Source organism: Podarcis vaucheri, assembly GCF_965113315.1.
Source record: "Podarcis vaucheri genome assembly, chromosome: 7".
Taxonomy (NCBI): Eukaryota; Metazoa; Chordata; class Lepidosauria; order Squamata; family Lacertidae; genus Podarcis; species Podarcis vaucheri.
Window position 1 is genome coordinate 78,045,752 of NC_138765.1, and position 25,918 is coordinate 78,071,669.

Genomic DNA, 25,918 nt, shown 5'->3' on the forward strand with positions numbered 1-25,918 from the left:
CTTGGAAGTAGAGGGGTGAAATCAGCCCTGCCCTGTTTTCTCTTGAAAGACATCAAAGGGTAGGCAGTATTGCAAGAGCCAATCAGAGGAAGGATGCTGAAAGATTCCATTTGGGGGAGCTGTTGGCAGTTGGAAGGCCAGGTGATTGAATTAGGTATACCAGGATCCCATCGTGGCTGAGCAGCTGAGCAGTGAGCATGCCAGGCGGCCTTAACTCAGCCACAAGCAATATTGTTATTATTGGGTTGTCGCTAGCCGAGCCCTACTCAGAGTAGGCCCACTGAAAGAGCCAGCATGGGGTAGTGGTTGGGAAGTTGGACTAGGACAGGGGTCTGCAACCTTTAAGACAAAAAGAGCCACTTGGACCCATTTCTGAAGAAAAAAAAACTGGGAGCTGCAAGACTCGTCATTATAAAAATAACTTTTTTGTCCCTTTTTATTATTTCTTTGTTTGACCCCTCAGAATTACTCCTCCTCATAGAAATAAACGTTAAATTAACAAGTTAACTTTTTTTGTGTGTGTGTTCTTCACTCCCCTTCAAAACAGTGACCAGCATACATGCCCCCTTTCAATGCAGTGACCAGCGTACATGCCCCTTACAATGTAGCGGGCGAACGAGCGGGTGGGAAGGTGACGTCGGTACGGTGCATGACTAACACACGCACCGCCCCCATGCGACGCCACAGCCAGCACAGCGCCCGCCACAGTGGGGAGTGTCGGGACGCACAATGCGCCTCCTCCCATCACTAGTATCCGCCCCGGAGCCGCAGCAAAGGTGTAAAAGAGCCACATGCGGCTCCGGAGCCGCGGGTTGCAGACCCCTGGACTAGGACATAGGTGACCTGGGTTCGGATCCCCTGCTCTTGACCTTGGACCAGCCTAACCTCCCTCACAGGGTTGTTGTGGGGATTAAACCGGTTTCTGATTTTTAAAGTCCTCACAAAGATTCATCAGGGGTTTGGGGCAAATTTCCCCCGACAGACACGTTTTTTTTAGGCAGTTCTCCGGGATGAAGTCACAGGAAATCTCAAAACATTGCAAACAAGAAGCTAAGAGCCCCTAATACAGAAATGCTCAGTTGTGTGCTGATTGGGGCAAGATGATGATGATGCAAGGCCCAATTCTGGAAAAACAAAAATCTTCCAACTACAGTAGATTGGGTGGGTGGGAACTGGGAAATTGTGTAAATGACAAAGCTTACTGTTGTGGGCCCCTCAGTCCTGTAAGGATTTGGCAAGGCCGGCCCAACCATGAGGCAAGTTGAGGCAACCGCCTTAGGAGGCAGCATTCATAGGGACAGCAGATTCGGCCTCCAGCGAATGCATTGGCTGCTGCCCCTGCCATGGTGAGAGCAACAGCCCCGGCATGCTCCTTGGAAGCCAGCAACCCCCCAATGCCACCTCTCTTTACGGGACCACCTCTCCTGGTATGCCCCACAGAGGACCTAAGGTCCATGAAGAACCATAGTTTAGAGGTCCCGGGCCCTAAGGAAGTCAGGCTATCCTCCACCAGGGCCAGGGCCTTTTCAGTGATGGCTCCGACCTGGTGGAATGCTCTGTCCCATGAGACTAGGGCCCTTCAGGATTTAACCTCCTTCCATTGGGCCTGTAAGACAGAGCTATTCCGCCTGGCCTTTAATTTGAATTCAGCCTGATCTTTTATTTCGCTTCTCTTCCCTCCCCCTCCCCTTTTATGAAGATCAGCCGCTCTGAGACCCCACAGCTAATTCTCCCCTGGCCTCCTCGCTGGCCCAAGTAGGACCAATTCAGCCAGCTAGACTTGGGGATTATCTAATGCTTATTTCCCCTAAATTGATTTCTGAATTTTGAATTTTATTGTTATTCATGTTTTTATGCTGTATTTTATGCTGCTTTTACAATTAAGTGTTTTAAATTTGTTGTTAGCCGCCCTGAACCCAGTTTTTGAACCGGGAAGGGCGGGGTATAAATAAATTAGTATTATTATTACTATTACAGAGGCATCTTGGCAAATAGGAGGCACTGCTCGTCTCTTTCCACCCTTGCTTTTGATACAGATTGTTATTTCTTCCTTGTTCCTGATATTAGATCTTCCCTCACCCCTTTTGCCCTTTGGGAGGGGCCCCCCACCATTTTGTGGTTTGCCTCAGGTGTCAAAATATCCTTGGCAGGCCCTGGAATCTGGCCTGGTTTGGCAGCCCAAGATGGGAGGAAGAAGGAGGAGCAGGTGACGGGCTGTAAGATTGGCACCTAGGGACGGCAGAGGAAGGTCCCTGTGTCAGGTACAAGGGGGGGGGGCAGAACTGCTGACTCTCTCCCCTGCCCCTCTTGACTAGCAAGGGGAAGGGGCTGAACAGGTAGGGGTGGAGGCAGAGTTGGAGACTGATGACCAGAGAGCCAGGGTGGTGTAATGGTTAGAGTGCTGGACTAGAACTTGGGAGATGTGGGTTCAAACCCCCAACTGACCATGAAGCTTGCTAGCTGACCTTGGGTCAGTCACCATCTCTCAGCCTGACCTACCTCATGGGGTTGTTGTGAAGAGAGGTAGAATTGTGTACACCACCTTGGGCTCATTGGAGGAAAGGTGGGCTATAAAGGTAATAATAGGTAAAGGGTAAAGGGACCCCTGACCATTAGGTCCAGTTGTGACCGACTCTGGGGTTGTAGCGCTCATCTCGCTCTATAGGCCAAGGGAGCCGGCGTTTGTCCGCAGACAGCTTCCGGGTCATGTGGCCAGCATGACTAAGCTGCTTCCGTTTACCCTCCCACCAGAGTGGTACCTATTTATCTACTTGCACTTTGACGTGCTTTCAAACTGCTAGGTTGGCAGGAGTAGGGACCAAGCAACGGGAGCTCACCCCGCCGCGGGGATTTGAACCACTGACCTTCTGATCGGCAAATCCTAGGCTCTGTGGTTTAACCCACAGCGCCACCCGCGTCCCAAAGGTAATAATAATGATTGTCTAATCTTCAAGAGCCTGGGGACACCTTTGTAGGTGGGATCAGACTCACCCACCCGGAGCATTGGGCAAGAGAGTCTTGTGCATGAGCTCACTCTGTGTTGTCTTGAAGAGCTTGGCAGGAAGAGCACATCAACTGTAGGGACATCTTTGTAGTGTCTGTGTGGTTATGAACCTCTTGCCATGCCCACTCACCTTGGGATCTTGACTACCTCAGACAGATAGAACAATAGAACTGTAGGAGAAGTAGATATGGAAAAGAGTAACTGCTCATTTTGCATGTGAGTTCAATCCTGGGAGGCTGAAATTGCACAAGTCAAGTCCCAAGCAGGGTGAAGAGTTTAAAAGCTCTGTTTGTGCCAGGTCGGTTGGGGGCCACCCGGTGTGAAAAGTGCTTTTAAGCTTGCTGGTCAAGACCCACTGGGCACACCGACTCTGGAAAGCTCTAGGATGTTCTCACGAGATCTTGAGGAGCAATGCAAGTTCCCCGCGTGGTCTCATGCGAGCATTCGTAGCCTTCCAGAGCCAGCGTACTGAGAGGGCCTTACCCCGCAAGGAAGTCAGAGAGCTTAAAAGCTCTTTTTGTGCCAGGTAATCCTGAGTGGACCTGGTGCAAAATGACCTTTTAAGCTCTCTGCCTTGCTGGAGGAAATACATTTTTTGGACACTACTATAAAAATACAAGGGACGCGGGTGGCGCTGTGGGCTAAAGCCTCAACGCCTAGGGCTTGCCGATCGAAAGGTCGGCGGTTCGAATCCCCGCGGCGGGGTGCGCTCCCGCTGCTCGGTCCCAGCGCCTGCCCACCTAGCAGTTCGAAAGCACCCCCGGGGGCAAGTAGATAAATAGGTACCGCTTACCAGCGGGAAGGTAAACGGCGTTCCGTGTGCGGCTCTGGCTCGCCAGAGCAGCGTTGTCACGCTGGCCACGTGACCCGGAAGTGTCCCCGGACAGCGCTGGCCCCGGCCAATAGATGTGAGATGGGCGCACAAACCCCAGAGTCTGTCAAGACTGGCCCGTTCGGGCAGGGGTACCTTTACCTTTACCTTTATAAAAATACAGGATGGGCGCATAGACAGCACCTTATACCGCAAACCAACTGACCGACAAACATATCTACATGCCTCTAGCTACCATCCCAAACATACCAAACAGTCCATTGTATATAGCCTGTTCCAATTCTACAGACAGAGACTCTCACCTAAGAGATCTACAGCAAACCTTCTCAGAACTAAAATACCCAGCAGATGAAGTTAGACAACAGATCAACAGAGCCAGACTGATACCCAGAGAGAACTTGCTGCAAGACAGACCCAAAAAGGAAAATAACAGAACACCTCTAGTCATCACATACAGCTCCCAAGTTAAAACAGTACAACGCATCATCAGAGATCTACAACCTCGCCTGGACAATGACAGTTCTCTTTCTCAAGCTCTGGGAGGAAGACCTTTCATTGCCTACAGACAGCCACCCAATCTTAAACTGATACCCAGAGAGAACTTGCTGCAAGACAGACCCAAAAAAGAAAATAACAGAACACCTCTAGTCATCACATACAGCTCCCAAGTTAAAACAGTACAACGCATCATCAGAGATCTACAACCTCGCCTGGACAATGACAGTTCTCTTTCTCAAGCACTGGGAGGAAGACCTTTCATTGCCTACAGACAGCCACCCAATCTTAAACAACTCCTAACCCACAATAATACTACAACCAGACTTAACACGGACACTGGCACCAGAGCCTGCAATAAACCCAGATGCCAACTTTGCTGCCACATACACCCGGACAACACCATTACTGGCCCCAACAACATCACACATACCATCTCAGGACTATTTAATTGCTCATCGTCTAACATTGTGTATGCCATCAAATGCCAACAGTGTCCTTCAGCTCTCTATATTGGACAAACAGGCCAAACCTTACGCCAAAGAATAAACAGACATAAATCTGACATCAAGAATCACAAAACAGAGAAACCAGTAGGAGAACACTTCAATCTCCCAGGACATTCTATACAAGATCTCAAAGTAGCTGTTTTACTACAAAGGAATTTCAGAAATAGACTGGAAAGAGAAGCTGCTGAATTACAACTCATTACCAAACTTAAAACCATGGAGAGACCTGATTTGAACAAAGACATTGGATTCTTATCTCACTATACATGACTAAGCCATTTCTCACCTTCTCACCCCTTGCCTTTTCCTGTAAGACCTATTACAGTCGTTAAGAGTCGTCAACAGGCTCATCTCAGCTATCTGCCTATCTCCCATTCCCACCACCCTTCTGAGTAATACCCCTCCCCACCTTCTCACTATATAGAAGGATCTGGCAACTTCTGTTTCAGTGTATCTGAAGAAGTGTGCATGCACACGAAAGCTCATACCAAGAACTAACTTAGTTGGTCTTTAAGGTGCTACTGGAAGGAATTTTTTTATTTTGACCTGTTTCTAATGTGATTTTATATCTAGATATATAATTGACTCTCCAATTAGGTGTGTATTTGGTAGTATAATAATAGCAGTAATTCATGGTAGGAGAGTAGAAAAGTCTGAACAGAAAAAGAGTAGGCTTTGGATAGGAAGAGAAGCAACCGTCATTCGTATACCAGCGAAGGGCAGGTAGCATTAAGAAACGACGGACGGTCTTTGTTTTCTTTTGAGGCTTTCTTTGTGTTTCATGCTATCCCGTTTGGCGCTGCTACCCCGTTTGGAGCCACTATCCCGTTTGGCGCTGCTATCCCGTCTGCCGCTATCCCGTCTGCTGCCGCTTTCCTGCCTGCCGCTATCCCGTCTGCCGCCGCTTTCCTGTCTGCCACTGTCGGGTCTGATGCTATCCCTCCTGACGCTGTCGCTTCTGACGTTGTGGCGTGTTGACCGCCTTCTGTCCTTGTCCTGTAGTAGTAGTAGTAGTAGTAATAATAATAATAATAATAATAATAATAATAATAATAATAATAATTTATTTATTATCCATCTGGCTGGGTTTCCTCAACCACTCTGAGCGGCTTCCAACAAAAGATGAAAAATACCGTATTTTTCGCCCTATAGGACGCACTTTCCCCCCTCCAAAAATGAAGGGGAAATCTGGGTGCGTCCTATGGGGCGAATGCAGGCTTTCGCTGAAGCTTGGAGAGCGAGAGGGGTCGGTGCGCACCCACCCCTCTCGCTCTCCAGGCTTCAGGAACACATCCACAGCCTAGGCAGCCCTGCGGGAGGTCCCGTAGGGATGTCTAGGCTACGGATAGCAGCCCGCTTCCCGGAGCGCCAGGCACCCTGAAAGCAGAGCACCCGGCGCTTCGGGAACACATCCGCAGTGTGGGGAGCCCTGCAGGAGTTCCCCGTAGGGCTCCCCATGCTGCGGATAGCAGCCTGCTGCCTGGCGGGCGGGGCGCCCTGAAGCAGAGCGCCTCGCGCGCTGGACAGACATCCGCAGCGTGGGGAGCCCTGCAGGAGTTCCCCGTAGGGCTCCCCACGCTGCGGATAGCAGCCTGCCGCCCGGCGGGCGAAACACCCTGAAGCAGAGCGCCCCTCGCGCCGGACAGACATCGGCCAGTCCCACAAGCTCGGGGGACAGCAGGGAGGTGCAGCGCCGCCATCCCGCTGTTCCTCGACCTGGTTCGGTTTCCCCGACCTGCTTTTGGGGGGTAAATAAAGGGGGGGGGAAATTTCCTTTATTTACCCCCAAAAAAACTAGGTGCGTCCTATGGGACGGAACGTCCTATGGGACGAAAAATACGGTACCTGTGACGTCCGCCGGACCTGCACCTGGACCTTCACCTTCTTGGCCATTGACGACATGTACTTCTTGTTTTCCAGAAAGGTCTTGCCGTTGGTTTCTGGGATAACCTTGACGATGTAAATGAAGCTGAACGCGCAGAGAGGCCAGAAGAGGAGGAAGGTGTAGGAACCAATCCGTGTCTAGAAAGGAACGTTGAAGTAAGAAAATGAGAGGGGTGGGGGTGGGAAGGGAGATGGGCATAACCACAATATATAACAGGCATCTGGTTGGCCACTGTGAGATGAGGATGCTAGACTAGATGGGCCATTGGCCTGATCCAACAGAGGTCTTCTTATAATCTTATGTTTACGTGGTGATGATGATGATTATGATGATGATAATCAGGGGAACCAACTTGGGCTCCTGATTATGGGTGCCCAGTGTGCATGAAGTCAGGATGTCAGGTCGTAACGTGACCTCATGACGTCATGCAGCCTCGCTCCCCGGCCTCGGAAACTGATTTGCGGTGGGAATCAGGTTCCGAGACCTTGGAAAGCCCTCTGAGTCCAACTTCCGGTGAGGAGCGGATAGGACTCGTCAACCTGGGAAGGCAACCCACCTAGGAGAAGGAAAACTGTTATCCTAAACCAGGGGTAGGCAACCTAAGGCCCGGGGGCCAGATCCAGCCCAATCGCCTTCTCAGTCCGGCCCACGGGCGGTCCAGGAATCAGCACATTTTTACATGAGTAGAATGTGTCCTTTTATTTAAAATGCACCTCTGGTTTATATGTGGGGCCCGCCTGGTGTTTTTACATGAGTAGAATGTGTGCTTTTATTTAAAATGCATCTCTGGGTTATTTGTGGGGCATAGGAATTCATTCATCCCCCCCCCCCACAAAAAAATATAGTCCGGCCCCTCACAAGGTCTGAGGGATGGTGGACCAACCCACAGCTGAAAAAGGTTGCTGACCCCTGTCCTAAAATTCTGCAGCCTTGTGGGATATCTTCAGGAGAAGAAAAGGCTAAGGAGAAAACCCTACACAAATCCAAAGTGGAGTCCCTAAGATGGTTGGGTGGGGCCTTGTATGCCTCCTTCTGGCAACTCCTGCAGCCAAGCTGGTGCCCGGCGTATTACTTTGCTTTCCTTTGGACTACATCATCGAGGCTGATGATGTCAAGTGTCTTGACTTCTTGGCAGCTCAGGAGCTCCATACACTCTACCCAGGCTTACACCCCAGAGAGGTCACTTTGGTGCTACTAATGCAGCGGTTTGACTTCACCCCCACTCCATTTGTCTCCCGAGATGCCAGCAACAAAAAAATATACAGATAGTCCTACTCAAAGTAGACCCATTGAGGTGAATGGACATGGCTAACTACTAAAGTCCATTAATTTCGGCAGCTCTCCCTGGAGTAGGACTTATTTCAGCAACATCTTGCGGGCCAGTATTTCCCCACCCCTGGTACACAGCCAGTGGGGTGGAGTGGTTATAGTGTCGAACCAGGAGCTGGGAGAGACCAGGGTTTAAATCTCCACAGCTCCATGGGGCTCACTGGGCGACTTTAGGCCAGTCATGAACCCTCAGCCTAAGTACCTTGCAGGGTTTTTGTGAGGATGAAATGGAAAGGTGCAGGGGAGACCCAGGCAAGCCGCCTGGAGCTTCTGGGAGGATAGGTGGGATATAAATGCAATATATAGGTAAGAAATATTATGTCCACCTCCAGGTAGTTTCATTAAAAAAATTCGACATCATTTGTAGTTTCTGGAAGATGTGCAGACTCTGGTTTGACGAGCCTACAAGGGAAGAGCTTCAGCAACACCTGGAAGGCCAAAAGCTCCTCACCTGGGTGAGTTAGATGGACCAATGGTCTGACTCAGTGGAAGGCGTCTTCCTGTGCTCCCGAACCAGTTCAGACCACCCCCTCTTCTCTTCCAAACAACTCACCTCTATCTGAATGAATATCATCCCCATAATGAAGTGCAGGAACCAGTGCACAAAGCCCCCGAGCATGAAGGCTATGGAGCGGGATGGCTGGAGGAACAGCTCCAGTATGATCACGTTGGGTATGGGACCTGGGCGGGGAAGAAAGGATTCGAGGCTGTTTTTCATGGACTTGCTCATTCTTTTTTTTTTTTTTTTAATATAATTTTTATTAGAGTTTCAAAAAAAGAAAATATCATATACAGAAAAAAAAGAAAATAACGATAAAAGTAAAACCATATGTACAACAAATCATTTTCCTTTTGGACTTCCATCAACGTTGCTGACATCATTCATAGTTAACCTTTTAATACACATTCCATCTTTTTTGTTCCTATTGCCAGTTATTCCATCCTTCCTCATAATCTCTACTAAACAATATTTATTGATATTTTACAAAGCCTCTTTAAATCCCACTAGCGTTATTTTTACCCCATAATTATTTTCCAAATAACACACAAATTTCTCCCAGTCCTTTATAAATTTCTGATCCTTAGTATATCTGATTTTCCCTGTCAATTTATCCAATTCAGCATATTCTATCAGTTTTGTTCTCCACTCTTCCACCGTTGGAACTCCTTCCTGCTTCCACTTCTGGGCTAACACAATTCTGGCAGCTGTCACCGCGTACTGGAAAAGTCTACAGTCCTTTCTTTTGACATCCTTCCCTACGATACCTAATAAAAATGCTTCTGGTTTTTTCACGAAAGTATATTTTAACATCTTTTTCATCTCATTATATATCTCTTCCCAAAAGCTTTTAACTTTCTTACACTCCCACCACTGATGGAAGAAAGTCCCTTCTTTATGTCTACATTTCCAGCACTTGTTGTCCACCTTATAGATCTTTGCCAATTTGGCGGGTGACAGGTACCATCTGTAGAGCATTTTCATCATGTTTTCCCTCAGTGAAATGCAAGCCGTAAATTTAATGTTCTCTTTCCACAACCTTTCCCAATCCTCTAGTTGAATGTTATAGCCTAGGTCCCTTGCCCATTGTACCATCACCGCTTTCACCTCCTCATCCTTCATATGCCACTCCAGTAGTATTTTGTACATTTTTGACAGGATTTTATGTTCGTTATCTATTATCTCTTTTTGGTAAGTTGACTCTTTTTCTACGTAGTTTCTTTCCTTCAACTCCTTTTTAAACATTTCGTTTATCTGAAAGTAATGCAGCCAATCGTGTGTTAACTCCTTAACTTGATCATAGGGTTTTAATTTCCACTTCCCTCCTTCCTTGATAACCATTTCTCCATAGTTTCCCCATTTCCCTCTCATATTAACTTTTTTTACATTCATGGACTTGCTCATTCATCCATAGCGATTCGAACGGAACTGGTGCAGTTAAAGAGCTCTTGCGTGCCTAGTTCAAAACTTGGCTGGATCTACACTGACCTTTTAAGCATTATTAGAACGATATATAGTTCTAAAACGTCACAGGGCATACTGGTAATATATAGAATTATTATTATTATTATTATTATTATTATTATTATTATTATTATTAGTTTTGTTTTCTACATGGGTACCATTTTTTCTTCTTTTTATGACTAATCTTACTCTGTGCACTTGTAATTATGTACTCTTTGTTTTTCAATAAATATTTTTTTTAAAAAAACACTTAAACAGAAATAAAACAAGCGGCCCACCCTGTTTGCCTCTTTGAAGGAACTCTCTAGGTCACCTGAGTCCTTACCTGGCCCAAGGATGTGCCCAAAGATCAAGATGAGGAAAAAGACTGAAGTGACGTATGTCATCCATGGCATGGTTTCCTGTGGAAGAAAGTTGAGCGTTCTTCAGACATGTATGAATGAGAGTGCCTGGCACACCTTAAATTAAAGCAGGAGGGAGGAGCACTTCTCAGATTGAGGGCCTTCCAAACCACAATTCAGTGGCGGGTGGGACAGAGGCAAAAGTGGGTGGACAAGGGCTTATAGAGTTGGACGGGTCCTCCCCAGGTCATCTAGTTCAACCCCTTGCAATGCAGCAATCACAATTAAAGAAGCCTTGACTGGTGGCCATCCAACATTTAAAAGCCTCCCCAAAAGGAGAGCCCACCACCTTCCGAGAGAAAATCTGTTCTCCTGTCGAGCAGCTCTTAGTGTCAGAAAGTACCGGTACTTCCAAATGTTTCATTGGAATATCCCTTTCCCGGTAAGCTGGTTTCGCTCACATTCACACGTCTCTCTAAACTCCATCGAGACAAGCAAGAGGCACGATCAGGGTTCAAGGATACGTTCCGGACAGGCAAAAAACCCTCCTGGTTAAAGCACAGCCAGAGAGTGGTGTGGCCTGGTGAGAGCGGGTGTGGCCTAGCGAGTGTTCTGAGGGCCAGGCAAAGAGACCCAGAGGGCCACATTTGCGCCCCTTCCCCAGCCTGAGTGACCCCACCCCTGGATTAAGATACAGGCAACTCGGCATTTATGTGGGGGTTACGTTCCAAGGCACTTGCAGCAAAGCATCGAGGGCTGGGAATGCAAGAGGCAGATACATTTTTGCAGGAAAGACCCGCCAACATCATTCCTTCCCGCTCTTCCACCTGACACCAAATCTGAGTGGATTTTCAGCTGCCTTATCCTGAAGGAGACCAATGCTCCATCTGGCTCAGTTTGGTCCACACCAGGTTTTTGCCAAACTTGGGTTGGGTCTCCAGCTCTTTTTGGACTACAACTCCCATCATCCCTAGCTAGCAGGACCAGTGGTCAAGGGATGATGGGAACTGTAGACCAAAAACAGCTGGAGATCCAAGTTTGGGAAACCCTGGTCTACACTGGAGTGGGATATCCTGCTTTATCACTACCCTAAGGAGTCTCAAAGCGGCTAACATTCTCCTTTCCCTTTCCTCCCCTGTGATGTGAGTGAGGCTGAGAGACTTCAGAGAAGTGTGACTGGCCCAAGGTCACCCAGCAGCTGCATGTGGAGGAGCAGGGAATCGAACCTGATTCACCAGATTACGAGTCTACCGCTCTTAACCACTGCACCACACTGGCTATCACGGTTCTTCAGGGTTTCAGAGGCTGCGGTGGACTGAACCTGGGACCTTCTGCATGCCAAGCAGGTGCTCTGTGATGGAGCTACAGCCCTTCGCTTGCTGGGTGACACTCTCTAAATCACACTAGGTTTTGAGCAGCAAACCTGAAGTTCGAGGGTCATGGTTAACAGAATGCAGAGGATGCTGCATATCGCTAATCCAGTGAGGAGGAGTATCCTTCGCCCCACAAAGTCTACTGTATAAACCTAGAGGGTATAAGAACAGAGAAGAAAGAGAGAGTTTGTGTGCAGAAATGAGAAAGAGAATAAAAGGAGGCCACCAGGAATCAACAGAGGTAACTTCCATACACAGGGCTGACTTTAGATGGCGCAGGGGTCCCATAATTCCATATACCCTCCAACGCGGGTGGCACTGTGGTCTAAACCACTGAGCCTCTTGGGCTTGTTGATCAGAAGATTGGCGGTTCGAATCCACACGGCGGGGTGAGCTCCTCTTGCTCTGTCCCAGCTCCTGCCAACCTAGCAATTTGAAAGCACTCCAGTGCAAGTAGATAAATAGGTAGTGCTGCGACGGGAAGGTAAAGGGCGTTTCCGTGCGCTCTGGTTTGCGTCACGGTGTCCCATTGCGCCAGAAGCGGTTTAGTCATGCTGGCCACATGACCCGGGGACAAACGCTGGCTCCCTGGGCCTGAAAAGCGAGATGAGCTCCGCACCCCATAGTCACCTTTGATGGGGCTTAACTGTCCAGAGGTTCGTTACCTTTACTTTACCCTCCAATCTTTCTCTGATGGAAATAGGGACGTCCTAAGGAAAACCAGGACAGCTTCTGTAAATCCAGAAGGTTCCCCCAGGGATTCTTTGAAGTGACAACAGCGCAATTTTAACACCCTTTGAAACAGATTGGAACTTTGAGGAAGGGAGAGAGAGAGAGAGAGAGAGAGAGAGAGGCTTACCACGATCAACAGCGAGATTGCGATGAAAATACTTGACAACACAGTGATATACCGGGCTTCCTGCTTCTTGAACCTCAAAGTTGCATAGATTCTCTCTGAGTAATAGAATACCTGGAAGCAAACCACAACTATGGAATGCCCTCCAACCGGAGGCACTGATGGCAGAAGATTGGACAAAATCAGGGCTTTCAATGGCTGCTTGCCATGATGGCTACCAGGTGCTGCGGACCACAAGAAAACCATCAGAAAAGAGAGGGCTCTTGGGCATGGGACCTGCTGGCGGGTTTCCCAGAGGGATCTGCTTGGCCGCTGTGAGAACAGGATGCTAGACTGGATGGGTCATTGGCCAGATCCAGTAGGCTCTTCTCATCTTCTGATGCTCTTAACTCTGCCAGCATTTTGTGGGAGCGAGTGAAATGCATCCTGGGATATATATACGGTGTTTCTATTCTGCAACATGTCATTAACCCATGTGTGTAGGAGGAGGCCTGCTCTGCAAACTCCAGAGCAGTTGTGGAACCTGTGCCCCTCCAGATATTGCTAGACTACAGCTCCCATCAGCCCCAGCCAGCATGGCCCAAGAAGCAGGGAGGATTGTGGGAGCTGGAGTCCAAATCCCACCAGCGCTTGTGGTTAGGGATGGCTGAATCTGTCCATTTTGATTTCTCCCGGTTTCTCATTTTTCCAAGTTGGAGTTCCAGTTCTACACATTTATTCTTCACCAGCATGCTTTTTTAATTTTCTGCTAAGTCCTCCTAAAAATGCCTTTTAGTGCATTTTTCTCCCAGTTAAACATATTTTTGGATACAGTTTTCCCTAATATGCACATACCCGCAAGGCAATGTAATATAATACATATTTTTCTGTTATTTTCTCCAGTAGATGCACCTTAATGCACACTTTAATCCTCCTGTATGCGCTTTTGGATTTGTTAGTTAATACGACAGAGAACTGCATTGCAAAATTCAAAGGAGTGCAGATTTTGATGGAGGGCTGTCTTTTGGTTCTGATACTGCTTCAGAAAGTATGAATCAGGCAAGTCCGCACTGAAATGAAGGCCAAATCAAATTTCTCCTCCATCTGTAGATGAGAGGTGGACAAAAACTTCTCTCTACTTTTTGCACACCTTGCATAATTTTATGCAACTCTATTGAGCCACCTATGGCTCGCCTTTTCTCTGAGCCAAAGCAGCCACTCATACAGTGACACAGCAGGGAACCTCTTTTTTCCTGGGTGATGTTCTCAGCTTCCAGGAGCCTTTAGTCCAGGGATGGGGAAACGTCGGCCCTCAGGATGTTGCACAACTACAACTCCCATCAGCCCCCGCAATCCTGTCCAATAGCTAGAGATTATGGGAGCTGTAGTTCAGCAGCCACTGGGAGTCCACAGGTGCCTTAGACCTGGACTAAAGTCTTCTGGGAGCTGGGATCACCATGCAAAAAAGGAGGTTCCCTGCTGCATCTCTGCATGAGTGCTTGTTCGGATGAAAATTAACACTCGCTCAGCCTTCTAACCCAACTGGGAAGCTGCCTCTCTTACCGCATTGACACCTGTGAGCTGTTGGGCACTCATGAGGATGACCACGGAGATGAACTGCCAACGCATGGCTTGGTTGCACAGCAGCTTCATCCCATTCATCTCCTTCTCCACCCTTACTGAGACGTTCTCCTGGTGGAGCTCCTCAAGCTCACTCTCCACGTCATCCTGGCATCTCAGCCTCTGCAAGACTGGAGGGGAGCGGGGAAAGGATCTATGCTGAGCCACCAGGGCAGGAAGAGATGAAGAAACAACGTTGCGGAAGAAGAGTGGGAGAGCTTTGTATGTCCCAGGTTCAATCCCTGGCATCTCCAGGTAGGGATTGGTGGGGGGGACGGGACCCCTGCCTTATACCTTGGAGAGCTGCTGCCAATCAGTGTGGACAATGCAGGCAGCTTTCTAAGTTCCTATGGGTTGCCACCCTGCCCTGCTGCCCCTGCCTGCTCTGCCACCTCCATGTACCCTGCCCAGTGGCGTAGCGTGGGGGGTGCAGGGGGGGCCGGCCGCACGGGCGCAACTTCGGGGGGGGGCGCGCTCGCTGCCTCCGGAGTCGCCGAAGAGCCTCGGGCGCAGGCTGTAGCAGAGCCCCATGTCTCGTGGAACCGACGAGCTGGCAGCGGCTCTCAGCGCTCGCCGCGGTCCCCGCGCGTCAGGGCCGCGGAGGGCGTGCCAGGCAGCCCCTCCTCACCGACGGGCAGCGTTCGCCTGCGGGGCTCGGCCAGCACGCTGGGCTGGCCGCGTGGAGTCACCGAGGAGCCGCCGCCGCCTGCCATGCCGCCCTGGCTGCTTCAACCGCGTCCGACAGCCGGCTCGAGGCTCCTTCCGGCCGGGTCTCCCGACGGGGCGCTGCGGGCGGAGGCTCCGGCACCAAGCGCCACGCCGCCCAGGCTCGGATCGCTGTCTGGACGCGCGCAGCCCGCCAAACGCGACATCGGCGGCGCTCTAGTGCCTGCGCGCCAAGACCGCCCACCCGCCCCGACGGGGCCCCCCCACCCGTGCCGGAGGCCAGCCGACGCACTGGCCCCAGAGCCGCCCCCTCCCCGCGCCAGAAAGAAGCCGCGTTGGGACTAGCCGGGCCGGGGAGGGAGACCGAGAAGGCTGCGACGCCCAAAGACGCGCGTCTTGGCACAAAGGGGCCCGCGGCACCCAGACGCGGAAGGGACCCTCTCCCCCTGACCCGCCACTGAACTGCAATTTCCAGCTCCCTTGGCAAATCCCAGTCCCCAATCCCCAAGATGCTTTATTTGAGGCAGAGGTCCTTTAATTGCAAAAACAACACCACGGAGGGCAGTAGTCACCACGACGTTTGCCCCAGAGTAGAGCCGTCAGTATTAATGACCATGGTTAGGGGTTAGGGGGCGCAAATTACTTGCCTTGCCCCGGGTGCTGATAACCCACGCTACGCCGCTGACCCTGCCACCGACAGAGAAGCGCCACCGCCACCAACGCTGATTTCAAGCAAGATTGCACTGACGGGGGGGGGGCGGAGAGCTCTCGCCCCAAATTGTGTGAGATCTTGCGCACTCCACAAGATCTTGTGTGATTTCAGGCGAGCTCTTGCCCCAAGTGGACACGATCTTGCCTGAAATCAGTGCCAACAGCAAAGATGGAAGGGCAGGCAGGGTGCCCATAGGGGTGCTACCTGGTAGGGCTTCTGTTCCCTGAGGTAATGGCCTCACCCTGCCCAATGGCTGGGCCAGCTCTGGCCACAGCTTTGCGTGCAAAAGGTTAAAGTTTCAGTCCCCGGCATCTCTTGGTGGGACTGGGAGAAGCTTCCTATCTTCCTCGCCCCCCTTGTGTCTCCTGGGAAGGTCTGAGGATGCTCCCAGTGCTGCATATGGGAGAGCGGGAGCTGCCAGCCTTTGCCCGGAAACTCCCACAGGCCTCTATGTAGGGTCCCCATGCCGTAATGTTCCTGTGCACTCAAGGCGATTGTACCTTGCCTGGCTTTCACCTCATCGTTCCTCTGAATCAGGAGAAACCTTGGGCTTTCGGGGAAGCTGGGCAAGACGATGACTTGAAACACCGCCAGGATTCCAGTGAAGCACAGCAATAGCGGCCAACCTGTACAAGAAGATGCAGTTACGACTGGGGGTGAGAGAAGACATCCCTTTCCTTTCCGCCCTCTTTCCAACTCAAGCGGCACTGTTTCCTTTCCTCTGCAGTTTGCCTTCTGCCAAAAACAGTATTTTCCCTCTCATTGTCCAGTGTATGGGAATTATGTAACCCACGTCATTTGTCCAATTAATGACGGAAATTATGTTGCCAGTACGCCACTACATTTTGTTCGTAGTAGCATAACTCGATGCAAATTGCGGAATGGACTGGGCAGAGAAGGAATGGTGGAGACCGCCTCCCCAGCCTGACCCTTCCAGAGAATATATTTTGTTGGGAGCCGCCCAGAGCGGCTGGGGTAACCCAGTCAAATGGGTGGTATATAAATAATAAAATTATCATCATCAGGGGCGCCACGTATGGGGGGGCTCTGGATGCCTGAGTACCCACAAAAAAATTGTTGTGGGTGCTCAGCACCCACACAGTAGAGCCTCCCCCCACAACTTCTGAGGTCTTGCAAGGCCTCAGACAGCATCTCCAAGGCCTCAGAGATGCTTTCTGTGAACTTCTGAGACCTTGGAACCCAACTTCCAGGGGCAATAGAAATTGGGGGGCTTTCCGAGGTGTTGCGAGGTCTTGGAACCTGACTTCTGGTACCACCACAAATCACGTTCTGAGGCCAGGGGGCGGGCGTGACATCATGACATCACATTACAACCTGACATCATGGCTTCACGCACACTGGGCACCCATAATCTGGGACCCAAGTTGGCTCCCCTGATCCTCATCATCATCACATAAACATAAGTTTATAAGAAGACCTCTGCTGGATCAGGCCAATGGCCCATCTAGTCTAGCATCCTCATCTCACAGTGGCCAGCCAGATTCCTGTGGGAAACTCACAAGCAGGATTAGACCCCTATTCCCTCCTGTGGCTTCCAGCAACAGGTATTTGGAACTGTGGAGGCTGAGCATCGCCATCCTGGCCAGCAGCACCCGCAAGTCCTGCTTCCTTTTCTGTTTCTGCTGAAACTCTCCAACATCCCTTGTGATGATCTGCCAAGGTTACCTTTCTCAGTCCCGAGAAGCTCTTGAAGACTAAGGATCTGTGAGACCATGACGCCAATGGTCACAAAGATCACGGGGACCGTCATAATGGACCCCCTCATGTTTCTAGGGGATATCTCTCCAAGGTATAGTGGGACGATGCAGGAGAACATGCCTGGTTAGATGGTAGACAAAGGGACGATTAACAGCATGGATGGGACACAGCAACATTTTCAAGGAACATAGGAGGTTCTCCTGCTGGGTGGAGGTGGCCAATTGATGTTCACCCCAGCATTGTGTGGAATTCTGAAGAGTGGCATTCTGTGCCCCTGCATGTTGGGTAGTGGAGATTGGTGCATGATGTAACTGGCATTTAAATTGCTAGTTTGGGGGGCGGGGGAAATAGACATTGCAATAATCAATAAATATTTGATGACTCTCCCCAAGATGCACGCCTCCCCCCAGGGCACACCCTTCACCATCCTAGCTTTAAACCCTCCTCCAGTGCTTCCTGCCTGGCTGGAACTGAACCCTGATAATGCCCCTTGCATTATTTAAGTGGCTTTACTAAAAGCACTAAGCCCAGGGCCCTCTCTCACCTGAGCACATTCCAGTGACCAAGCGTGAAAATATGGTGTATTCATAGGCATGTATCACAGCAGAACATCCCATGAAGCCAGCAGAGAATATGGACATAATGTTATTTATTACCAAGGCCCCTTTCCTGAAAAGACAGGGAAAAGGGGTAGGAGAGGTAGAGGGAGCCAATACATGTACAGTAGCATCAAACAAGCAGGAGAGGAGCTGTTGAATTGCAGTAAGGTCTTTTGGTGGGCAATTTGGTCTATTTTTAATATTTATGGTAAGGATAAGGAGCTATGCAAGGCAGGAGAGCTCCTGGAAACCCCCAACTACTGTAAACCCCATTCAACCCCCACCTTTGACGTCTGAGACTTCAGCTGCCAACTTCACATGGACTAGCAACTTGGTTTTGCATCTCCCCCCCAATTTTTTTATTGATTTTCCAAATTTATAAACAAACAAACAAACATAAATCCTAACTGTAATAATTCCACGTTTGTTAACATTGTTAAGTGACTTCCTCGAGTCTCCCTGGCTGAGTTTCAATGTGTATCCTTGTAACGGTTTTCCAAAACTAATTTCTCATAAAATTTACTTAGTCAAGTAACATCTTTCTTTCTTTTCATATTAACTTTAAGCATATTATTCTATAACATCACATATTTAAAACCTAAGCCAATCTGATACTTGCAAGTATTTCTATTTAAGTTGCTTTTGCATCTTGGCTAGGGATGGGCAAATCTGTTTATTTCCATTTCCTACTTTTTCAGCTCTCCACATTTTCACATCTGTTTGCATCCACCCCCCCCCAATGTCCCCTAATAAACACCTCCTACCCCACTACACAGGGGCGGGGAATCTCCAGCCCACAAGCCAGAGTTGGCCTATGAGACTATTTCCATCAAACCACACCCACTTGTCCTTGCTTGACCTCATATGTAACGTCAGGTGTGGGGCAAATAGAGGCATAGCTGCCAACGCACGGGGAGGAGCCTTAAAGTGGCCTTGGCAAGGGAAATCAGACATAGGTTCTACCACCCGTCAGCTTGGTTAAAACGGAAGCCTTGGGCACTTCAGAGCACGACCATGGGCTCCTGTGTGATGCTTTGAAGTCCTGACATTGGGACTTCAAAGCACCCAATCACCTAATGCCATTGTGACATTTGACGACTGACAGGCAAGCAGCTCCAAGGCTAGAACCAGAGAAGCATCTGGCCTGCAAAGCCTAAAAGGACCCACCCCTGTGCCATAGCCCCATAAACGTATTCCCTCTTTACCTGCCGTATCTGTCCACCATGAAGCTGACCAGAAGGGACCCAATCAGGCCTCCAAGGGAATAGATTGCAATGGTGAAAGTGTAGAGGAAATCAATATAGTCTTCTTCGCCTACGTTGGCCTTCTTCCTCTGTTGATACGTGCCATTGTAAAAGTTTGATATGAGCTAGGAAAGGGAGGAACAGATAAGAATGGTTGCACTGGGGGAGCAGAGCCCTTTAATGGATTTGATTTGCCCACAAATAAAGTTCTGGTATGCAATCAACTCCTTTGTGCAATAGTGTCAGGGGCCGCACTGAGGAGGAATGGTGGGAGCCTGAAACATCCCAGCAGGAGGACAGTATAGATTTGGAACAGGTTGTGCAGCTTCCCGCCGAAGAATTGATGCTTTTGAATTATGGTGCTGGAGGAGACTCTTGAGAGTCCCATGGACTGCAAGAAGATCAAACCTATCCATTCTTCAGGAAGTCAGCCCTGAGTGCTCACTGGAAGGACAGATCCTGAAGCTGAGGCTCCAATACTTTGGCCACCTCATGAGAAGAGAAGACTCCCTGGAAAAGACCCTGATGTTGGGAAAGATTGAGGGCACAAGGAGAAGGGGACGACAGAGGACAAGATGGTTGGACAGTGTTCTCAAAGCTACCAGCGTGAGTTTGACCAAGCTGCGGGAGGCAGTGGAGGACAGGAGTGCCTGGCGTGCTCTGGGCCATGGGGTCACGAAGAGTCGGACACGACTAAACGACTAAACAACAAAGGGCAGCTTCCCAAACCACCTCCCCTGCTTCCTCCTGCTGTGAAGCATAATCTCATGGGACATGGGACACATGGTGTGGGCATTTTGGGTGCTGCCCATTCGCCTGGAGGATTTTTGTTGGCTGGGTTTTAAATTTGAGGGCAAATTGGCACTGTCGCGGAAATGCGGAAGATAGAATTGCTACCGACGAGGTGTAGGTGGCCTTGCACAATTGACCCTTCATATCACCCTAAGCAGCAGCGTTTCTGATGCTGACTCCCGCTGACTTGATTGCGGAGAGAAGTCTGGAATCAGAGGGAGAAGCTGAAATCGGCAAGTGGGAGGGGAGAGGCCAAGAGCCAGGTTGGTGAAGAGTCGCGTGTGTCTCTCCTTCCTGCTACGACAAGCTCCCCTCCCTGCTTGTCTCCCAGAACCAGAAGAGGGCTGAAACGGGTGGAGCAGTGGCAGGCTGCGTGCAGGAGTAGTCTCTGATTGCTTGGGGAAAGCCCTGGAGACGATGGTACTTGGAGAGGCAGGGATTTGATGGGATAAGGCCTAACAGAGATGAGCTGCTGTGCTCACTAGGCCTGACACTCAGCCAATGCTGTGCAAATTGTGTTTTTGCTAATAAAGAGTTTGCTGCTGGCTCGTTTTTTGACGGGTGGCTAAAAAGCTCCTGTTTCATGCTGTTTCAGATGACACGGGGTCCCTGCTGCAGAAATAGTAACGGATCTTTGACCCTCTGCAATCCCAGACCACTACATGTCTGATCTTACCGTAGATGGGTGGCTGGCCACCCAGAGGTTGTAACCATATTGTAGAGATGAGCCAGAGGAAGTAAGCAGGGTATCCAGCAGAAGCTGCCTTGTCAGCGCCTATGGGAAGGAGCAGAAGCAGATACTGAGGCCTTGGAGTGTAGAGGGCGAAGCATCCTTTTAAATTGATGGTTTATTCAATACATGTAGAACTTCAGAAAAAGAAACTTAAACACATAGTAAAAGAGAGGTCTGATGCTGTCCTGGTTTGGTCCAGCAGAGAAATCCAAAGAGCAAGGATCTGGGCCAGACATTTCAGCAGCGCAAACATCTGTAAGTGGCAAAGGCCAGACTTTTAGAAGACATCTGAAGGCAGCCCTGTTTAGGGAAGCTTTTAATGTTTGATGTATTACAGTATTTTAATATTTTTTTGGAAGCCTCCCAGAGTGGCTGGGGAGGTATAAATAATCTATTATTATTATTATTATTATTATTATTATTATTATTATTATTATTATTATTACTATTATTAGGGTTCTTCCTGCAAGGAAACATTTCCATAAACTAAGGAATTCACATACAAATGAAGGAATGAAAAGTCGACATCATTGTTTCCCTTGCTTCCCAACTGCTAGTACCCCAACAGAAATTTAAAGACAAAGAATATATGTCAACATAAACATACTTTCACAAAATCCACAACTTGGGATAAACAGGAAGCATCATACAGTCATGGGTGTCTTCATTTGTAAATAAAATAAAGGCGTGCTATATTGCAAAAACCCTGGTTTCCTCCAGTATGTTTTCCTGTTCTTTTCTTTTGTTTGCATGCAAAAAAAAATAAATCCCTTTCTAGCTCTAATTTACAGACATTAATAAGTACTTTAAGCAAACTAATAATTAGAATTAATTAAAGAATATAGGACTAGATGTGTCATCGGCTTGATTCAGGACGTTCTTATGTTCTTACATTTTTACCATTAATTTCTGGTGTTTCTGATGGATTAGAGGATCCATGGGCAGTTTGCACCCAGTGGTACCTTTAAATCTTTAAACCACCAATTACCAGTGCTTTCCCCCTAGAAAAATAGGTGCTGGTACTTGCCATGAAGTTGTTAAAAAGTGTGGCACTTACTGTAACAACAACAACAAAAAGAGGTGCCTTGAGTATCCGCTGAAAAAAAGGCACTCCCTATTATAATATTCCAGAAAGCATTATTAAATGCTGACATTGCAAGCTTTTATGAACACTCTGCTTGAAGTTTGTACGAGGACTTCTTACAAATAAATGTCACCAGGTTCCAACACGGGTGCCCTATGATATTTACACGTGGTGTAGAGAAAGCGTACAGGGAAAAGAATACGGGGGGGGGGGGCTCCTCATTTGTGCAGCTCTGGAAAATAATTAAGTAATTTACAGTAATTCATACCAGGAAATGGAGTGAGAGAGCTGGAGAGTTGCAAGGAGACCCTTCCCAGAGCCTGAAGGGGACTTCAGTGAGGGGGGAGAAAAGACTGGAGATGTAGCAGAGCTTTGTTTAGGCTGCTCAGCCTCCCCGCCCAACAGTTGATACATGTAGCAGCCCAGCAGCAGCTGCTTCTCCACACATCCTCCAGCATCCAGCCAGCCCCAGAGCCATAGCTCTCAACTTACAGATTTGAAAATAAGGGACCAGCAGCCTCGAAAATAAGGGATCAGCAGCCAAAATAAGGGATTTTCCGGGCACAGGTATGTTCAACTACTGAGCCCCTCTAAGTCAAAGGCAGAAAGCCCAACCAGCAGCCAAACGAAGCCTCAAGTGGTGGTTCCCACAGCGCAGCAACCCGGCAAAGGGGATGCAGCAAGGAAAACCACCGTCACCTCTCCACTGGGAAGTGCTGAGCAAAGGCGAGTCCCCAGGCAACGCGGCCGATTTGATCGGCACAAGGCATGCAAGCTCCACCCCCTGTCGTTCTGAGACTCCTTATTGGGTGAGCAACGCAGCCAAGCAACACAGTTGGAGCCTCCCTCCTCCCTGGCTGGCAGGGAGGGAGAGGAGCTGCTTCCTTTGAAACCCTGGAAATTTAAGGGACATCATCAATAAGGGACAGCAGTGGGAAACGGTGCTGGGATAAGGGAGTTTCCCGCCAAATAAGGGACGGTTGACAGCTATGCCCAGAGCTCCAATTCCAATTGTGGATATATTGTGGTACAGTATTTTTTAAAAATTTGGATTGGATAGAGAGTGTCCGAGAGGGCATTTAAAGGGTGCTTGGAGGGTGCTCCCCACTTATGCGATTTTCAGTTATGTGAATGGGGCACCGGAATGCAACCGCTGCAAAAGTCGGGAGTCACTTATATATGCATCTGATCTGAGATGCATGTACAGTCGCACCTTGGAAGTCGAACGGAATCCGTTCCCAGAAGTCCGTTCGACTTCCAAAATGTTCGGAAACCAAAGTGCGGCTTCTGATTGGCTGCATGAAGCTCCTGCAGCCAATCAGAAGTCGCGGAAGCCCCATCGGACATTTGGCTTCCAAAAGAATGTTCGGAAACTGGAACACTCACTTCCAGGTTTCAATCGTTTGGGAGCCAGAACATTCAACTCCCAAGGCGTTCGGGAACCGAGGTATGACTGTATTTGAAAAATGTCCTGCTGGTCTCAGTGAAAGAGACCCGGAAGCATTTTGTCCTCTTACACCCTGCTCTGCTACTTGATTTCCTCAATTATTCTCCATTGTTTTAGCAATAATATTGTATGAGGCAAGCACCCTCGCTATATCATTTTAGACAGCAGCCTGACCCAGACAAAAGGATTTAGTTATGCATATTTGGTTTGAAACATTTTGCTCATTTTAACTGCATTTTCCTATGTAACCCATTTAGCCTTAAAAGAGTTTTCGCATTAACACTTTCCCGCCCCGCCCCCAATAAATAAAATAAATACATTTGATGGGATTTCCTGCCAGACCTGTTTGCATTCTGGAAACAGACAGACATCAGTTTGTTTAACAAAACCTCGCTGGGTGAACAAACCCTCTGAACTTACCCCTTTGCGGGATCCTACGGACTTTCTTCTCCTTGTTGAAATGCTTGATGTGGATCTTTGATGCTGAGTATCAGATGACTGGCTTACCTGGGGAAAAGGGAAAAGTTATCGACTGCTGCAAATTACTTTAGAACACAGCATTAGCCTTCTGTTGCTGTTGTTGCCTTCTTGATAGTTGTGCCCGACCTGTGGAACGCCCTCCTGTCAGATGTCAAGGAAATAAACAACTACCAAACTTCTAGAAGACATCTGAAGGCAGCCCTGTTCAGGGAAGTTTTTAATGTATGAAGTCATACTGTGTTTTAAGTTGTTGGAAGCCACCCAGAGTGGTGGTTGGTTGGCATATAAACAAACAAAAAACAAACAAACAAACAAATATTGTTGTTACCATTATTTAATATATTATAAGGTAAAATATTATAAGGTATAAATATATTATACCCTGCCTTTCTCCCAAGTAGGGATTCAAAGCAGCTTACAACATTTTAAAAGTTCAGTTATAAGATACAGAGTAAGAAATACACACTGGTTAAAATAAATTAAAGGAATCCGATCCCTATCCCGGTGGCAGCCAAAAAGCAGATAAACAAGAAGAGTTCTTACCACGTAATTTATTCAGTATTCACAGAGAGAGAGAGAGAGAGAGAGAAAGGAATGCAGTCTCTATTAAATAATGGCGTCGCTCAGAGTAAAGTCCAACCCCCTCCGTCATCCCTGCGATGGCTGAACTGAGCTTTCTGCCTCTGAGTTTTCTGTTCTACTACTCTCAATGCCCACCTAGTCCTGGAAGAGGGGGGCTCAGGAAGGCTTTCCAAAGACACTGAGTCTGTCAGCTGTTTCTCCCCCAGCGCTTCTTCTTCCTGCTGTTCTTCTCCCAATATTTCCCTTCTGTAGCCTCTGAACTATGGCCTTCTGCAAACCACTGTTCTAAATCTATACTGTCCTCCTGTTCTTGGGAAGGTTCAGGAGAAGGGAGGTCGGCCCCTACCATTCCTCCTCAGTCCAGTCCCTGACAATACATCATCAAGGCCACCATCAAGGCCAAAAAACCACTGATAGCCTTATCCCCCATCAATTTGCCACCGGAGTGTAAAGCATCCAAGTTGGTGGCCATTGTACAGCTTGTGACATTGAATTCCGGAGTTTAACAATGGCTACTAACCACAATGGCTATGTTCTATCTCCTCTGTTGGAGGCAGTATGCCTGGGAGTGCCTGGGAACCACAAGTAGGGTGAGTTGCTGCTGCACTCAGGTCCTGCTTGTGGGCTTCCCATTGGGGCAACTGGTTGGCTATGGCAAGAACAGGATGCTGGACTAGAGGAGCCTTTGACCCGATCTAGCGGACTCTTCTGATGGGATGTCACTTACAGTACATCCTTCCCTGTCCTCCCTGTTGAATTTGTGTGCAGAGATAACCTTGCCCCACTGAATATCTCCTTGGTGTACATCTCCCATCATACCTTATCCTCGGTCAGGCTGGCAGTCGAGGGTTCGAGTCCAGCATTTGGAACGTCCAACTGGTTCTCCAGTTCTAGGTTGTTGGCAGCCATCCTTCCTTCTTAGGCTGGGTAGGGGACGGAGAGGCAAAGGACATGCAGACTAGCCCAAGTTTTCGGAACTGGTGAATGGCGGAACAGGCAGCCAGGTTCTATTTCCTATTGAAACAAGTCATTCGGAAGGTTCACGGCGTTGCAAGAGCCAATCAGGGGATGGTGGCTGGAACATTCCAGGGGAAGCTGTTGACAGTTGGAAGGCCCAATAAAGGACGCCCATGTCGGAGCGTATCAGATCTGAATGATTTGCAACCTGGATAATACAGCTGGTGTACAGAGAAAAGAAAGGACTGCTTCATGCAGTGTGCAGTTAACCTGTGGAACTCCCTCCCACTAAAGGCAGTGATGGCCACAAAACTGGATGGCTTTATAGGAGGTCTAGACAAATTCATGGACGACAAGGCTATCAATGCCTACTAGCCAAGATGGTTGTACTGTCCTTCCATAGTTGGAGGCTGTGATGCCACAGAAGGGTGCTCTTGCGCCTGGGTCCTACTTTCCGGTTTCTCAAAGGAATTTTGGGGAACAGGATGCTGAACTAGAGGGGCCATTTGCCTGATCTAGCAAGTTGCTGTTAGCAAGGTAAAAAGGTAAAGGACCCCGGGACGGTTAATCCCAGTCAAAGGCGACTATGGGGTTGTGGCGCTCATCTCACTTTCAGGGCAAGGGAGCGGGCGTTTGTCCACAGACAGCTCTCCGGGCCATGTGGCCAGCATGACTAAACCGCTTCTGGCGCAACATAACACCGTGATGGAAACCAGA

At 48.9% G+C, this 25,918-nt stretch overlaps 1 protein-coding gene across 1 annotated transcript; it reads right to left on the bottom strand.

Moving 5' to 3' along the window:
- Positions 1–5,438: 5,438 nt before the first annotated feature.
- Positions 5,439–25,407, bottom strand: LOC309536485 (solute carrier family 2, facilitated glucose transporter member 5-like). The gene is made up of 14 exons (XM_082230738.1): positions 25,064–25,407; positions 23,603–23,689; positions 20,595–20,693; positions 19,088–19,251; positions 17,828–17,952; positions 17,251–17,403; positions 16,065–16,190; positions 14,130–14,317; positions 12,591–12,701; positions 11,782–11,883; positions 10,343–10,418; positions 8,608–8,735; positions 6,686–6,862; positions 5,439–5,836 (listed from the first exon to the last, which is right to left on the bottom strand). The coding sequence occupies exons 1-14, from the start codon at positions 25,151–25,153 to the stop codon at positions 5,570–5,572; spliced, it is 1,893 nt and encodes a 630-aa protein (XP_082086864.1). The 5' UTR covers positions 25,154–25,407; the 3' UTR covers positions 5,439–5,569.
- Between the last annotated feature and the right edge of the window lie 511 nt (positions 25,408–25,918).